This window comes from Camponotus vicinus, unplaced genomic scaffold (genome assembly GCF_025532165.1).
Source record: "Camponotus vicinus isolate PSW18456_S1 unplaced genomic scaffold, iyCamVici1.0 SCAF_6, whole genome shotgun sequence".
NCBI lineage: Eukaryota > Metazoa > Arthropoda > Insecta > Hymenoptera > Formicidae > Camponotus > Camponotus vicinus.
In genome coordinates this window covers 4,885,388-4,903,568 of record NW_028141978.1, presented here as the reverse complement: position 1 = coordinate 4,903,568, position 18,181 = coordinate 4,885,388, and the positions used below count along the sequence as shown (strand labels likewise).

The 18,181-nt window shown below is 35.1% G+C and overlaps 1 protein-coding gene and 1 long non-coding RNA gene across 8 annotated transcripts in view; one reads left to right on the top strand and one right to left on the bottom strand.

Annotated features, from left to right (window-relative positions):
• Positions 1–18,181, bottom strand: part of LOC145973417 (uncharacterized) — a 50,060-nt gene that overhangs the window by 18,242 nt on the left and 13,637 nt on the right. Inside the window, exon 5 of one of the 7 annotated variants that reach the window (XM_083102758.1) lies at positions 4,187–5,378. The exons of 5 other annotated variants lie outside the window; for them this stretch is intronic. In XM_083102758.1, coding sequence (XP_082958884.1) covers positions 5,287–5,378 — 92 coding nt within the window. In that variant the 3' untranslated portion in view covers positions 4,187–5,286. Of the gene's footprint in view, positions 1–4,186; positions 5,379–14,344; positions 14,797–18,181 lie in introns of those variants that run through there. One more of the 7 variants, XM_083102754.1, reaches the window with a different exon arrangement.
• On the top strand, positions 12,243–13,744 carry LOC145973419 (uncharacterized). The gene is made up of 4 exons (XR_014439467.1): positions 12,243–12,424; positions 12,530–12,936; positions 13,014–13,168; positions 13,494–13,744. It is a non-coding gene; the product is annotated as an uncharacterized LOC145973419 (long non-coding RNA).

Here is an 18,181-nt window from a genome sequence, read left to right as displayed (position 1 = left end):
ACTTCAAACCAGTGCGATTAATCAAAGAAAAAGCGTCAAAATGGGCGTACAAGTTTTGTGCGTAGGCAAAGCGAGCTGAAATCGTAAATGGGTAATTTTCTCGTCCTCTTAGTATCGCGTTAAGTCCACGAGTGAGCTCGATAATAATAAAGTGCTACGAATGAAATAATTAATATGTATATCTCGCAAGCTAAAAGAAATCAACATCGACATTCGCTACTTAAAAGACTGACTAATCGTGGACCGTGCATTATTTCCGTTTTATGCACGATGTGTTCTCAAGATTCCAAGTATGAGATCAACACTTAGATAATTAAGTTATTCGCGCGAGACTTTGTTCAAAGAAATTAAAAGACGTACCACGCATGCGACGTTATACACGCCAAGTCGGTCGAATTAATTATTGAAACGATACATATACGCGAGACGACCGAAACAATTATCCTACCATATCCTAATGCACGGAGGAAACGAGGTCGTTATATTATTCAAAGATGCCAAATGGTTCTGTCTGTCTCGAGGCACAAGTGCCCGGCACCCGAAATCTCAAACGGAAGAGATAGACCCAAAACGTAATGGAGCACTCTGAGAGCCCGCTCACTCCGCGCGCTCGTATACGCATAAATACGCACGCGCTGCGTTGTGATGTGCATAAATCCGTTATAGTACTGCCATGAAAATCCCTGCTTGCCGAGACGCATAGAACACCTCGGAACATCTCCTGTCCTCAAAGCCAATCCTTTACAAAGCGTCTCTCTCATGTGACTCCTTTGTTAGAACGCGTAATTCGCAGACATAAGTTTTAATATAATCGACATGACAATGAATAAAATATAATTATTTTCACTACATACATGTATTTAAAAAAATACAAAGTTTATATTTTAAAGAAAATGTATGTAATCAAGAGAGTGCAAAGTTTTTAAGGATATCTGGATCAAAATAAATATGCGCTATAATAAAATTTACGTTAAAAAATGATGTGCGTTTCAAAGTGCATCATATCGCATAAAACTATTTTAATTTATTTTTACGGAGAGAGAGACGTTGACTGTGAATCAAAAGTGATTTACTCTTCGACGGATTCCTCGTGACAGGGAAATGATACTCGAGATGCTCCATGATCTGGAAAAATGGAGTCCCTGAAAGCTCGCGCTCCCATTTGAACTGATCAATATTCGTTTTAACGCATCTCACTTAGCGTATCCGGGATATCCGCTGACAATCATAATGGAAACATAGGGTGTGACGCATACATCGTTGATAAAACTTCATACAAATGTATTTTCAATAAGATAAAAGTTTAATGAAGATTTAATTAGCCTCTATTTTTAAGCATATATGTAGGAACAAATTCTCATATTTTTTAATCTTTCATGTTTCCTTGATTAGAAAAAATCTTTAAATTTTTTAAATTGCTTAAAATATTTAAGAATCTTAGATTCTTCATATTTGAAGAAAGTAAAATAAAATTTAACCAAGAAAATATTTGTTCCAGAGTTTTTGAAAAAATAATATATTGCTACGCTCTCTTGATAGATTGTTATATAAGACACCCTATAGAATGCCATTTATTCTTGTCGGGGCAAGACCATCTCGGATTTTGAATAGACTGAACTTTCGCAAGAGACTCCATTCCAACGATACCCCAAGCATGATATCGCGTGTTAACCCTTTGCAAACTGCCTTATTTTCACGATGGTTACCTGTCACGTGCCACTTTATTTTGCCACGAAGTCAGCAATGTGAAGCAAAGCGCGTTTCAAAGTAAAAATACAAGAAATCACCGGAGAAAATAATTTTACAAGAAAACGCACGACAATACTCGCACAAATATCGCAACTCGCGCATTGAGTAAATCAGCATGCATTTTAAAAGTTTTGTTGTATATTCAATTAAAACAATATTAAAAAGATATTGAGAAAAACTTGTTGTATCTCACAATTACTAAGATTATTTTACTAAATTCTTCATTGTAATTAGATATTAATTCTCTATACATTTTCTATATAACTTTGTATATTAATTATTTAGAAAATAATTGAAAAAATAGAAAAAATAAATAATACACCATCGCAACAATAGAATAACAAAACTTATTCGCGTATATTATATTTGCGCGAGTTACGGTATGTTTGGGCGTGTTCTGCCAACGATCCCGTATATGCAAGCGTCATCTTGAAACTCTCGCGGAAATGGCGGGTGCCACAAAGGATTAAATTGCTGTCTAGCTCCTCAAAGAGCCGATTGCTGTCGACGCTACCGCGGTGTAACGTCATATCGATCGACTGCATTCACGCTAGCTTCCGTTCCCGATTAATGCGCGATTTAAATAATATTCGCGTGACGGTGCGCGGAAACGCCAGAGAAAGAAGGTGAAAGGTCACCCCGCGCTTCCGATCGATGAGAAGACCAAGGAAGAATTGACTGAAGAGGGAGGAAGGAGAGACAGGAAGGAAAAGAAACAGACAAGTTAAAAACTTTCATCGTCTCATTCGATTTTCAATGAAACCCGATCGTCCGCCCTTCCCCCGTGTTACTTTTTCATTTCCACTTTTCCGGGAGTTTCCGTGACGAGTGTGCGAAATGCAGTCGTGGATACGACGTCCCATCGACGCTGTTGAAAAGGCTTTGTACAATGTCGCTTTTTATTATACATATACACAAAGTTGAGAGCAATATATATATAAATATGTGTGAGCACCTTTTTTCTCTTGTTAGTGGAATAGCCTCGGTTAGATTCGGTTAGAACAGTGTTTTTCAACCCTTTCTGCATGATAGAAATGCCTTGAAACGCGCGATAGAGTGGCGAAATGTATTGCAAGGAGGTTGCGCTTATCAAAAGTCACATATCAATAGCAGACAGATTTTTGTAATAAAAATTTATATACAAGATTATATAAAATTATAACAAGATTATTTATCGTAATATTATTTGTGTGTATTATATATACAAAATTTAATTATCAAGTTATTTCTCGACATGAATACATTAATTTTCTGGAAAATACAATGCAAAAATATATATTTGTAAAAATATAATATATATTCCAAGTAACTATCGATCTTAAATTTCTTCTGCTATTGATATAATATCTCTTCCGCAAAATTATGATACATTCTGAGTCCCTTTGATCTTGACTTTTTGATAAAAACATGACAGATTTAGAGACTTTACAAACTCGCGATATGTGCGACAAGATTATTTATTTTGCACAAGATGAATTCCATTATTTGTAAATATCTTTCTCGAACACCTTGTGTTGTTACTATTGTTTGGGATTCATTTCAAAGCAGAAAAGAGATTATAAAAGATTACAAAAAGATAATTAACTTTTTCCCTCAGACTTGTCGCGAAAGATTTGTTTGTCACATGGAATTGAGGTTGAAAAACACCGGGTTAGAATAAAATGTCTCTTGTGAAGAACGAAAGGATGTCAATTGCTATTACGATTATGTTCCGCGATTCAAATAAATTTATTTAAGATTCATATAAGAGTAAATAACAAAGAATAAATACGAGAGAAAGAGTGAGAAAAGAAAAATATACATATAAAAAAGGGGGAGAAAAAGAGAGGGAAGAAAATATGAGAAGATAAAGAAAAGAGGATTGAAAATGTGGCAAAGGCAAAGCGTCCATGTATGTCGGAAAACGATAAAATTCAAGTAAACGAGAATTTGCTCTTTTTGCCCAGAAAATGCAAAATATGGTTCTCTCTCTTTCTTTCTTTCTTTCTTTCTCTTTTCGCACACGTTGTCGCACGTGTTATGCGATTAAGTAACAAAAAAATAGAGCGATTCTTTCGCCATGAGAACCACGAAGCATGCATCCTCTTTTTCTGTTTTCTGGCAGAACGGAAAATTTTAAAAAAATAATAGAATTTGGACATTGTATCACATAAAAATATCGAGTATGACGAGAAAGCATATATCCGTAATCCATAATATATGATAGGTTAGATTGAATAATCATTGTTTATTATATTTCACAAATCTCTTTTCGGTACAAAAATATTACAATATTTTGTCAAATAACTTGGTTATCTTCATTTATACTTAAATCTTAATACTTGTTACGCGCGCCAAAAACACTTTTCCAATACTTTCTTTGAAACTAATTATTAAATAGTGATCATTTTCAATATTTTGAAAACAAACAAGTAAGTTTTCATTGATACTAAACGCGGATGTTTCAAAAAGCTAGTAAACTTTTTGAATTTTAAAATTCTATCCAAATTTTTTTTTAAATTCTATCACAACTTAAAAAGTTAAATATCTAAAAATTCGAAGTGACATTAAAATGATATTTTTTAATTTGTAGTGAATTTGGTTAAACGAAGTAGCGCAAAATTTTGTTTGGCGCGCGCATACAAAAATCCTAATCTCTAGGTATACAAACGTTATCTTTAAAAGTGAATAATTAATTTCTTATGATAATTACATTAATCTATGTTGGCGCATAGGCAGGCATTTTTTATGGCACAATTTTTGTATGAACGAGGAAAAAGGGAAAGGATAAAGGCTTTTAAAATAAGCGCGATGGTCAACGCAGTATAAGCCCTAACATCGTTATCGAACGTACTTCCTTTCTTAAGCATGTCGAAGCAGAAAATACGAAACCTACTATATCGAAAAAAAAAAATGACTCGGAAATTGATCTGTAGACTCGCAGCACATGTGTAGATAATTTTCCGAATCGAGATATCTACATTTAATATTTATATATTTGTTATACGAATTTAACATTTTATATTTAATTGTTAATCTTCAATTTTTTATAAACATTTTAATGTTCAAGATCATCAAAGGAATTGAGAGAGATTCAAAAAACAAAAATCTAATGATTTAGAGATCGAGCTTAGAATTTTCATATAATCGGTGGCTTCGACAACGATTAGATAAGGCGAATAAATAAGATTATGGATCTTATGGATTTCGATATTCAATTATGATATTCTATGCTTTTAATATATAACCAAAGTAGCGATGCAAAAAAGATCCATCGAAAATTGACGTCTAATAAAGGCATATTAGACTTGATGGAAATTCATTTTTATTTAAACCACGAAAAATTCCGTGGTATTTTTTTACGTGATCAATGTCGCATGATCCGAGTGACGAAAAGTATTCAGCAAAATGCCGTGCACGGGCAATGCGCAGTACACGTGTCCATAGGTAGCGTGACACTACTAATTATATTTTAGTTATAGAGCAAAAGGAATCGATGTGCCGCCGACAATGTCAATATTTCTCCACGCGAAATAGGATTATTCTCGTGCTGCGAAATTAACGTTCGAAAATGAAGTTCGATGGCGCAATCTTGATTCGAGCATCGACGCGACGATCTTGATTTGCGAATCTGACGTTGACTGATGATACTAAACGTAATATTTTGTCGACGTCATATTATGCGACACTATGTTTTTATACCTAATATATACACGAGATTCGTGCAAACTTATGTATGTAAAAAGAACGAATCGTTTCACTCTAGCATGTAAATATCATGCATTTGTATATGTAAAAATAATGCTCTTTGGTGTATTAATTAAACAAAGTTTTTTAACGCATTAATTGAAAACTATCGCGGAACTTTGGCTGTGAAAAGGGAGATACTGATCGTGGATGAATGATTAAATACAACGCGTCGAAAATAACTTTTCGAGGTCGTCGAAATAGCTTTTACCGACATCGCGTTTTTAGCGTGTGGCATCAATAACTTTTTGTGCAAAATATCAAACCACGTTCAAATCTACAGATTCTTTTAGATTTTTTTCTTAGCGCACACATTAGCTAATTAGCCGTGAAGTTAAACTACGTTTCTCATCGAAATTTCCGCATTGTCTCCGCGTATATGAATTTTCGATGCATGTTCCTGCGTATCAATATATATTTAATTTTTTTTACATGCAATTTATATATATAGAGAATATATGTAAAGGCGCGTATGCCAAACACGTGCCCACATTTCTAAAAGCACGTGCGACTTTCTGATCCTCTTTGATAACTCATGTCGCATTCTGTTATTTTGCATACGAACCATAAAAAGTAAGAAACTTGAAGTACTGAATAGAGTTGTACACGCTATAAACTTTTACTTTTGTATTAATGTGTTGTAACGAAAAGTCGTTTAGTGTCTCAAAACTAGTTCTTAAAAGTAGCTCTCAGAATATTGAGAACGATATAAAGTGCGAAAAAAGTGTTCAAAGTTTTCAATTCTTTACAAATTCTTTACAAAAAAAATAATACAAATCTACATAATAAATAAATAATAAGAAAATTAAATTTAATAATTTAAATAAGAAGAGAATATATATATAAAAATAAAAGTAAAAAATAAAAAGTAAAAGAACTAAATAATAAATAAATAAATTCAAAGATCAACTGCCAAATTGCTAGATTGGTAGATAGATCTTAGTTGTAAGCTTTGGTAAAAAGCTCACGTTTCAATATATCGTGTCGCGCGAATGAGTTCCGCGTGCCATTCGAAAGAAAGCGCCAGAATGTAAGGAAGCAAGTATGGAAAACGCGGCTTGGAGAAGACGGACGGCAGCAACGTATTAGTGTAACAAGCAAGCGGCCGTTTGGTAGCGTGATTAATTTCGAGACTTCAAACTGATCCTATCGGAGACGTAACGCGACCCTTACAATCACCGGCGGGTGTTTGCACGATGATTTATATCGGAATCGCGAGGCACGAAGCGTATTCAAATGCTCGGCGGACCTACAGTGGGCGTCGCACGGAAGTGGAGCCAGTCGGAAGTAAAAGTATTCCTGCAAAATTTGCCAAGACAGAGACGAATGGGGCGGATATGTGAAATCTACTCTTGGAAATTACGGGGGTCCGATATTGTTTGTGCAAAGAAGCGAGCCATTTGTAAATGAAACGCCTATTTTCTCAACTCTTCGAGCCGACATCAGACAAAAGAGTCAATTCTATCTTGAGTGGATCGATGAAGTAAGATCTAGAGAAGTATACTCTTGTATAGGAGAGCAAAAGATTATATATCGAAGCGAGATTTATTAATAAGAGAACCATTCAGAAGTCACTCGAATCATGTCTCCAAGCGTCCCAAAACTTTACGAGTAGGTACTCTACGCGCGTTTTATATCCTCTCCAGCGTTCGTTCAATATCGATCCGAAACGTATATTATCTCTGCAGGTACTTATTGCTTCTCTTTTTTCGATCTTCTCTTAGTTTATTCTACTCAAAAATAGAAGATTTTTTGTCTTTAACTAATCATCAAAAGTATATTTATTTTCAAATGATTCAAATGCGTAAATAATGATTTGATACGGTTGCAATAGAAAAATGGGAAGCGCGTCGTCATCGATTTTTCGATATTATGGAATTTCCACGAATATCTTTTATAAATTTAGGATCTGCGCCGTCTCTCATTCGCAAGCACCCTTGGGCTCAAAGAGATTAAAGGGCGGAGAACAACGCGATCCAGCTGCCAGTGCTTCACTGCCTGACCACGGGACAACCCTCTTTCTCTCTAGTGAGACATCACTGGCTGCAACGGAGATAGAGGAAACGAGAGAAAGAACGGTAGGTAGAGAGACCAGTGGTTCGTGTAATGAAGAAAGAGACAAAGAGAAAGAGAGAAAGGGGAGGACTGAGGGAAGGACACGGTACAATGGAGGGGATGCTTGAGAAGATTTATTATGCAGAGAAGAGCGAGAGAAACGGACGGGCCCTTTCGGAGCTTAACACACTTTGTACCGGGCGTTGCACACGTAAGCTGTCTCTATTTTTTGGCCGACAACGTTGATATACGCGCGAAGGGAATATACGCCAGTGGTTTATATTTTGAATAATGCATCCGAATGCATGCCCTAGTGGAGCTTTCATCTCTTGCTCTTATTACTCGGATGATATAGTATGTAAAATTACAAAAAAAGAGACGGTGATGCAAATTTAATTTTAATCAACGTTGGAAAAATTTTTTGTTCAAAGAATTTTCTCAATATTTAAATGCCTAATCACGAATTAAATAAATGTAAATAGTCAGGTGCATAAAGCCTGAAAATCGTTCGTGTTAACAATGTCCAATCATTTTACGGATGAAAACCCGATATTTTCTCGCATACCGGCATCGATCACCGTGTCGTACTGCTGTGTCAGAAAGAGCCGTTAGAAAGGAGGGATGTTGGAAGGGTAGAAACGAGGAGACGCAACGCCGGCCGTAGAGGACGACGAGGGAAGGGAGCAACGACGAGGCAGCGAGAAGAAGAGAACAGAGTGTGTTTCCCACCCTCCATTGTGTGCGCGCTTCCCTCCGGTACATTCGACTAAATTGCATATGTGCCGAGGAGTGCGGACGCACTGTGATCTATGCACGTGAATTCAACACAGCGGTCTACACGGTACGAGTATAGTACAGGATTTCGTGTCTCCCTCAGAGAATGACGATCATATGGTCGCGGAGAACGATACTTTTTCTTTCTCTCATTTTTTTTATTTTCTCTTGGACCAGATGCCGCACTAAATTCACACGTGAAGAAGTACTTGCTACTATGTCGTCTTACACTACGGATGTTTCTGTCGAAAGAAGAGCTTTTCTTAAATTCCGCACAGTGAAAGCCGAGCTGAAGAACCGCGATTTCTTTATAGGAATAATATATCGATCGGGTAATAATTCTCTTGATTTCACATGAATTACTTACGATTATTAACGTGAAAGATATTATGTAAAACTCGCGAAAATATCAAAATAATCATCGATCCTGAAAGATCCAAGAATTTTATATATATATATATATATAATATATTATTATATAATGTATATAATATATATATTATATACATATATATATATATATATATATATATATATATATATATATTATAATACAATTATAATATATTTAAATTTAAATTCTATTTTTCTTCATAATCTCATAAAACTAAATTTTTTCTATACATATATAATTATTCATAATGAAGTTGCATTTGCACGTATCATGTCTGGTGAATTTCAAGGAGAGACGAAATTCCGTCGCGCAAACTTTCCCAATGCGGTTGATTTCCAGAATACTACTCGTAAAGTCGAAACGTTGGAAGTTCATTTCGAGTATTCCTGTCAATAGATATAGAGCTATACAGCACTTTAGGTCTGTGGAATACATGCCGTTTGTTCGAAGACAATATCGCAGCGCTCCCAGAACATGTAACCACTCGAGACATAAGGAAGGTTGATTGAACTACTCGGAAATGGCGATAACAAGGATATCACGATGCAAAGAGAATAACACTACCTATATCTAATCATTCGATACTGAGAAAATACAAAGGCCATTTAGATTATTTGAGTTTACAATAGTCGCGTACGAGAAATATTAAAAATTTAAACGTACTCGCGATGCAAACAGTACGAAAAAGTAAAAATTTGCATATCTAATAAGTAGGGGAATGCATTATATATAACTAGAAAGGAGTGGTTTTTCTTATAGTCGAGTCTACTTACGAAAAACTGAAAGGAACACAATTTACGAATGGATTTCGCCGCTTTTTTCAAAAATTATTTTATACAATTAAGCAAAAATTGCTGAAATTGAATATGCAAATATATAAATAAATTGAAACTGTAAAAAAAGCTTTAAAATCATTTTGTAAAGCTTTTGTAAGCTTGTAAAGCTAGAGAAGATTGTCGATACGATTCGAACGCTAATAAAGCTCCTACGGTTAAGTGGTTAATGGTGAGTATCGCGAGATCGTGTTAGACGAAGTTTCTGCTACTTCGACGAGTGAACTATCAAGGACGTATCGGCGCAAGGCAGTGGCTTTTCGTCTACTCGGCTAAGCCAACCGTCGAGTTTAAAGTAAGCAGATACGAGCGGAAAAGAGACGAAAGCCTCTCATCGTGTGCTCGAGAAACGAAACTCTTAGCGACCGGGGATATTACTCGGGTGCATCTCCCAGTGATCCTCTTATTGAAGACACTCCTATCTTCGTTCTCGAACCACTGTCACATCCATTCGACCTCCGTGAGGCGCGCTCATGTAATAAGGGCGAGAAGATATAGTTAAGGAGCTTATCGAGGTTGGAAGATCTCGCAGCTTCATAGACGAATATCGCGTTCGCTCATGTATGAGAATATTAAGCAACTGATGCATTTCGAGAATAAAGAAAATCTATAATATGTTGTCGTCATTGGAGCTTTATTCGAGGATCGATAGATGTTGAGGATAAACCTCGGTGAAGAAAATAAGTATCGAGTAAGAGAAGTTCCGAGTGATTTTGCAGACGACAATAGCATCAAGGGGAAAATAGAGAAAAAGGCGAAAAGAGCGGAAGCAAAAAGAAAAGAAGAAAGTTTACGCGAAAAACCGATTAGAACAATCTCGCAAGTTATACAATGTTAAGATTGTGGAGTTGTTAAAAAAAACGTGTTGTATTTTACTCTAATCCAATAATATTCTGTGATATTTTAATTAATAAAAAGAAATTACTTGAACACACATATGATTTATAAGATAATATTATGATTGTTTAAACGTATTTTACGAAGATATAGAAATAATATAAGAATATAAAAAATTTCTAATATTGGAATGTAAAGCTGAGTTAAAGCCTAAAGTACAAAAGTTCTCTCGATTTTTGTTTCTAGAGCTATATATCCAGGGAAATGGATCAAACTTATCAATTTGCAATTAAAAATATATGATTTAATTCGATAAACTATTGAAAAGGATCGATAGAATCGAGAAGAGGACAACACGCTGCGAGAACAATTAGGATAATAAAGGGCATGCTGTATAATTAGATGCAACGATGGATCAATGGACCGAACTATCGCAAGGAGATGCAAAACGTTGGTTCTTTATTGTTCGATAGAGAGAGGGAGAAAGAGAGCCCTAATTATGCTGTGGCAAGAAAAATCTCGTACGATACTAATTTCCATTTAGGCTCTGCTCACTAATGCAACGACACTATCCAACTACGTTACCCGGAAAGACGAACGTATGATTTTCTGCTGCTGAAGGTCGCAAAATTATGATACCGAAGTGCCTCTCCGTGACGCGACAACGTTTCTCAAGTCTCGTGCGATGGCGACATATATATATATATATATATATATATATATATATATATATATACGTATATATATATAATGCAGAAAGCTCCGTTACGAGCTGCATGTCACGGCCAACTCGCGACATTAATATTACCAGATCCGAATTGTCGCCCCGGCTACGTGTTCTCCTTGTTGGATGGAGATGGAATTGAGAGATTCAAGAATTCGTGCCGTCCGTAGATCCCGTACTTGAGGATACCAAATTTCGCGTACGAATACCTGAGAGTATCGCAATGAAAATACCATGTTACTGCATAACAAATATGTGCCGAGTTTTTAATATTTATAGGTCATTTCTGAAGAGACAATTTCTCGAAATTAAATGCTCGCATCGTATGATTCGCCAAACGCAAAAAGTAATATTAAATGTTCGATATATACATCGTCTCTCATTATTATTTGACAAAGAGATTTTACAACGATTTCCAATCCGTTTGATTCTCAAGAGCAATATCGTTCATGTGTCACATTGTGCTCTGAACTAGCGCTTGTTTGTCGTTAGTCAAGTTGCCAGAACGGAAAAAGAGTCGATACATGTGTCATTGACAGAGCTATGTGATTCCAAACTCTTGCAATTTTTACTACCGTTCGACGCAATCGATCTCGGACTTAGTCTGCGGTTTTATCTCGCGGAAAATATTCATGGCTCATTCTTTCCGAGAAAGATAAGAAATCAAGTATTCGGAAAAGAAAAAGTGCAAAGAGATTTTTGAATTTAAAAAATTTGAAAATTCAAATATCTTAAAATTTTTAATTCAAAGTAGTTCAAATTCTTTCATATTAATTTAAATTTGCACATTAAAATATATTATAATAGCTTTCAATCAATCTGTTGTAAAAATTTTAAAAATTGAAACAGCGAATGAAAAGCAAATAACATCTTCGTATTAAAAGGAAAAAATAGGAGAAATAGATGGATAGTTCTTTCGGCACAAATAATATTTTGTGATCATTATTCATAATCAAAGCAAATGTTTCAGGGGCTCAGATAAATAGATTCCCGAGAGTCTTGCGCGTCCACTTTTTGCTAGTTCCGAAAACCGTGACGCTTCCAGAACATCTGTTTAGCAAAACGAGACGACGCACGTTGTTGCGTAACGCGCAGTGTAAGTGTAGAGAGAGAAACAAACGTGCGAGATTGCATTACATTCCCGTGAAATCGCGATGTCGCTTTGTACGAAACAGCTTTGTACGAACAAACAGCAAAAGTTCGCCGTCGCCAGTCGTATGAGAATGTTTCGAAAAATTGCTAGAATACCGAGGAATTACTCTTAAAGACGAGAAGAGCGAATTTCAATGATTACGGAGAAAAATTAAATGTTGTAACTATTGAAAGAGCAAGGTACAACCTTATTACACTTATTCCCGTAGAATGTGTGTACAATTTTAACATGTAATCTTATGTATTTTAATATATAATTCTATGTAATGTGTTCCTTTCCTTTAGAATAAAATCGAGATTCTCGATTTGCGAGATAAGTAATCGTGTTTAAATAATCAGAAATCCGGAGAGACAAGAAATTAATGATGAAATGACACTAAACGTATGCGCGAGAGTATCGCCGAGATACGTTTGCTAGCACGTACGATCGCATACTTTCAAAAAAAAAAAAAAACTTCGACATATTTGCTTGATCTACATCCGCTATTGGCGCGAATTCAATGGCTCGAAGAGCTAAAAGTGTCGCATCTACAAATAGAGAAAGAACGTAGGTAGATAAGAAAAAAACTGGCTCGACGCCATTTCTTCCCAAAGTCGCATGAACGATGCGAAGACGGCGAAAAAAGGGTACGTGTGTTACATAACGATGTACGAAGGACTACGAACGTATGACCATGCACTGTCTAAGGGAGGTATCGTATTCGTTTATTATAATTACTATTCATCGTATATATTTATCGTCATTAATGATTTTATCCTTGTACTTAAGCGAAAGGCACCATATAAATGAGCTCACAAGTAAGAAGCCTGTTTCCTTCTCGTAACAGCCTATGGGCCTGCGGGACTAGTTTCATCATGACTATTTTTGAGCCACGGCGACTCACACAGAAATCAGTCTTTGACATGATTCACAACCTATATCATGTAAATATAATATGTATAAATATGTATATATATATATATATATTTATATTTATGTATATATTCCGTACATGCATTGAAAAATGCTTTGCATTATATTATCGAGATTGATTCGAACGTTAAAGAATACGAAAGTTTCATGATACATTATTATTTTTGCATATATATAAAATGAATTTTTTATAACACTAAATATATATGTTCACGTTTTTTATCGAGCGAATAAATTTTATCGAAAGATTGCTGAATAATGCAAAACTTTTTGCAACATGTGCACGAGATTTAATATCGTTAAATAATATTTCTGCCGCGCCTACAAACGATATAGCCAAAGATACTGTAATCCAAAATTCCAAACGTCTGAGGACGTAGAGTCGGACAAGCCGCAAATCTTCAGAATCAGAACAATTCGAGGATTCGAGGAAATGAAAAGGGCGATTACGAGATTAGGGAATGGCCCCGTAATCTTGGAGGAACGTTACTCATCTTCCGTATTCCGGAACGATACGCGATATCAGACGATTAGCGGGAGGTAGAACACGAATAAAGTTTTGTACTCGATATTACTTTCACTGAGATCTCCGGCCATTGATTCTAGAAATATTTCATTACAGCTAAGGGAGTTCTAGTTCTCTTGAGCAAGAACGGAAATCCCATGTCTCTTATCCATTAGAATTAAATACTTAGGAGCTATAAACGCACAAGAATAAATAGATTTAACTTTAGTTTAAATATAATAGTACTTTAAATGAGAAAAAAAAAACGCATGCGCGCCTAACGGCACATCGTTCTATATAATCGTCACGTATACAGCTGTGCGACGAGGTCGACACTTCGTGTGACACTTCGTTGATCGTAGCAATTATTACTAATTACGCGTGAAACGTGAAACACGGGCAAAAAGTTGCACATGCGCCGGTTTCAAGCCAACTCCCTAACGTATGCACGCGAATCTAGCTTACATTTTACGATAGGAAAATAAATTATGTAAGAATAATACATGCGTTATACGAGGTCTTCTGAAGAATCGAAGGGCTCAAATATCCATGGCTTCGAAAATCCAAGGATGAATGAAACCTACGATAGTCTCGCGCCAAATGTTAGCAAACAACAAGACAAATTATATATATATATATATATCTCTATATCGCGATAGTTTAAGGCGTTCTAATTAAGAGAATATTGTAAATTATTGTAATTTAATAACGCCTGGATGAATTAAAATTGTAATAGTTTTAGTTCAAAAATTCACGCAATCCGCGATTAATATACTTTGCACGTGTACGCACTGCCTATTATTATGCAACGCAAGAGTTACTAAGTCAAGTAACTCGATTCGGATTTGGCTAAGAAATGTTTATGTTCCATACGCATAAACGGCGAGATCAAGGAGCCTTCTCGTATTCCGTGTTTGAGTTTAATATGCCTTTTCAAATTGTCTGACCTGGTCAACGATATCATACAGATATGACATACGTGTTTGTCGGGGTTGTGCGATTTCATGTGCTTTTTAATGTTGGCTACGCTCTTTCCGCAAACCTTGCAACACTCCATACCGATCTGCGAGTGCTCTAACTTATTGTGACTGTCTTTACTTATATCCTTTTCTTTTTTGCAAGTCCTTGTCGTTCCTGGAATACAAGGTCCCGTTTCAATGAATTCATCATGATAGTCCACGGACAATGCCAACTGTGTCTACTAGTATTATCCCAAGATAAGAATGGTCGATTCGACGTTATCACATTTAATCACTTCCTTTTTCTTGCGCAATGTTATCTGCAATAATATTTCTGCACTATCTCCTAATATCTCTTGAATTAAAAAAAGTCATCGCGTCTAATCAGTTTAATAAAAAAAATTTATAAATGTAAAATTATAAAATAAAGTTTCAAAATAAATGTTAAATTGCTTTTCCAAAATTATTAGCTTTTAAAACGACATATATTTTCCTTTTATATGATATTCTAAATGGAAATATTTTACATTCAAGATGTTTTTTTATTGTAATGTAATATTTGAATATGCATATTAAAATATTTTTTTCGAAAACAAGAATTTTTTGCGGGATAAATATTATTTTAGTAACTGCTGGTTTTTTGACAAAGCTAAATTATTTATGTATTAATAAAATTTTAATAAATTTGTATAATTCATCAATATACAAATTAACAAATAATATGTATAAAACTATAAATAATAGTTTTATTATCATATAACTGTAACTTTATATAGTTGTATTATCATATTTTATAAAATTGAAATTTATACTTTTTTATTTTTTCGAAACTTTTTTTTACTAATTTACATATTTCAATATATTTTTAAAATTGTCAAAATCCTTCAAAACATTTAAATATTCTGTCTTCAGATCGCCATTGCGAAAAAAAATATTGTAGATGATAACGTTAAATGGAGCACTCTATATACTTCCCAAGTCACACTCTACGTCAAATAATTGCAGAGAAAAGGGAATTTTCTCTATTACGTTCAAAGTCAACGAGAATATCATAACGAACACCACACTCGTATTTATACAGGGTTATGTACATAAATGGAATTGCTTAATTTCCTCTTTTGTTTTCATAAGCGCGCTAAAAACATATGTGTATATATGAAGAAATTACACAGAAGAAATAACGTAGACATAAAAATAGAAAAACAGGAAGATCCAAGGACATAACGAAGAATTCAAAGAAAAAGAATTAAAATCTTTCTGCGTTTATCAAAACAAGACAGAGATTCAGTCAATTCCATCAAGGACTTCACCCTGTGCTCTTTCTCATCTATAATTACCTACTCGTAACAAATGTCAATACCAATGTAAAAAGCGCAATTCTACTGTCATTTCATCGCGTTCCAAGAGACTAAAGATACTGTCACAATACGTACAGGAGAAAAAGAAAGAAGGAAAGAGATGTCAAATTAACAAAAAGAAAATCGAAAAGAAAGTAAATTTTCAATGTAAGATCTCAATAAGGAAAGAAATTCACCGATATTTGCACGACAAATTCCGTCTACGGAGATCGCGATATGAACTATAGACTTTGCCCTCCCTGGTTCTCAAATACCGCCTATACATAAATTGCTTCGTCGGAGATCAAACGCGCGACTATTGGCAACTATTGCATAATGTATCTCGTGCAACATTTTAACTAACTTGATATAATATGAATATGCAATCGCGCAAGAAGAATATATAATCGAGCGGCTATCAACGACTACTACTGATGACGACGACGACGATGATGACGACGAAATCGCCACGAGGTCGAGAATGCGAAATATGAACGGAGAATAGAGTTAGCAACAAAATCAATTTAATGAGTATAATCGCATATATTTCTTAGCTTCAGAAATAATCGTTAGAAGGAAAAATGAGCTAGGGTTACGATTTTTCCTGAGACTGCTTCTGCTGCTGCTGGCAACTATTATTAATGCATCGACGATGGATAAGAATCTTATGACTATAAATAAGCATGACGTATTAATGCGCATAAATGATAGAAGATATCTCGTTAAAAATGTTTTATCCTTTAAATTCCTACCTATATACTTTTTCTAGACATGTAAAAATATATGCAAAAACTCGAATCTTTCAATCCCTAATCTCAGAATCGATGGAGATTTTCAAGTTAAAAAAAAGACTTAGGAGTTTTCTAAAGTGAAATATTTTATTTTCTCTAATTTTAAGAGATGTTGGGATTATAGAATCTTCGGATCCTTCATTCTTAAATAATCGCGTTTAGCTTCCTATATTCATCTCGTGGTATCAAACAACGTGTATGGGAAACGTCTTACGTAACGAGTTTTTTTTTTCCTGCGACCGACAACTTTATTAATGCAAATGACGGATTGCGCAACGAGATGCGCCGATTGCACATTTTGTTGCTAATATTCTCGTTCACTCGTGTAGATCGAAACGAACAGCGCAAGAGAGACGTGAGAATATAAGATCAAGATCGCTAGGCACGGTGACGCAAGATACGGCAAAGGGTATATAAGAGATAGAAAAAAAAAACAGCGTAAAGACATGCACAGAGACTCTCGCCGTGAAAACTGCACATATGCGTATATATATCAGCATCCGTACGTGCACGCAATATACGCATATATGATGTCCACATGTGATATATGTGTGTATATATACATATGTGCACACACATATATGACATGCATATGTATGTACACGTTATGTCGCACACATGGCGCACATTTACGCGCATTCACGCAAATGGAGTTCGTTAATGTGACACCACGCATACGCACGCACGTGCGCCCGCGCACGTGTAAGAACAGCGAGATGAACTCAGCCAATCGCACCCACACACCATCGCAATCTCGGACACAACAAAAAAGAGAAAAAAAAGAAAAAAAAGAGAGAGAAAAAAGATAGGAGTACAGTCCATTTGCTGATACCATGTCCCAAACCAACGAGAGTTTTTGTTATATGTTTTCTGTATATATTAACACACGTAATTAAAAACTACCACAATGACGAATGTAGCAAATGCACGATACCATCACCACAACACCAAGGGTTCATGTAATATACATATGTAGTTAAAAATATATATATGTATATACACACAGCGCGGTGCATATTCGTGTCAATATGTATGCATATATATATATATATATATATATATATATATATATATATATATATATATATATATATACACATACACACATGCACGTACGCATATACATGTACATATATATTTCATATATATACATACATATAGAGAAAATCTTTCACTTTCTAAAATTACACTCACTACACTTGCCAGATTTGGAAATAGAGGGATGCTCGCTTCGTACGATACCTACGTACGACTCGACTCGTATCAAATTCTTGCAAAACGTGCATGCAGATGTCCCTCGATTTCTTAGATGTAACATATTTCCCACACATCGACTGACAAAGAGATCATTCTTTTCACCCGCGAGATATCAAACGTTCAAGAGACGTAAAGTCAGATCTCTTGACGAGATTGTGGTGAATTAAATGCAATA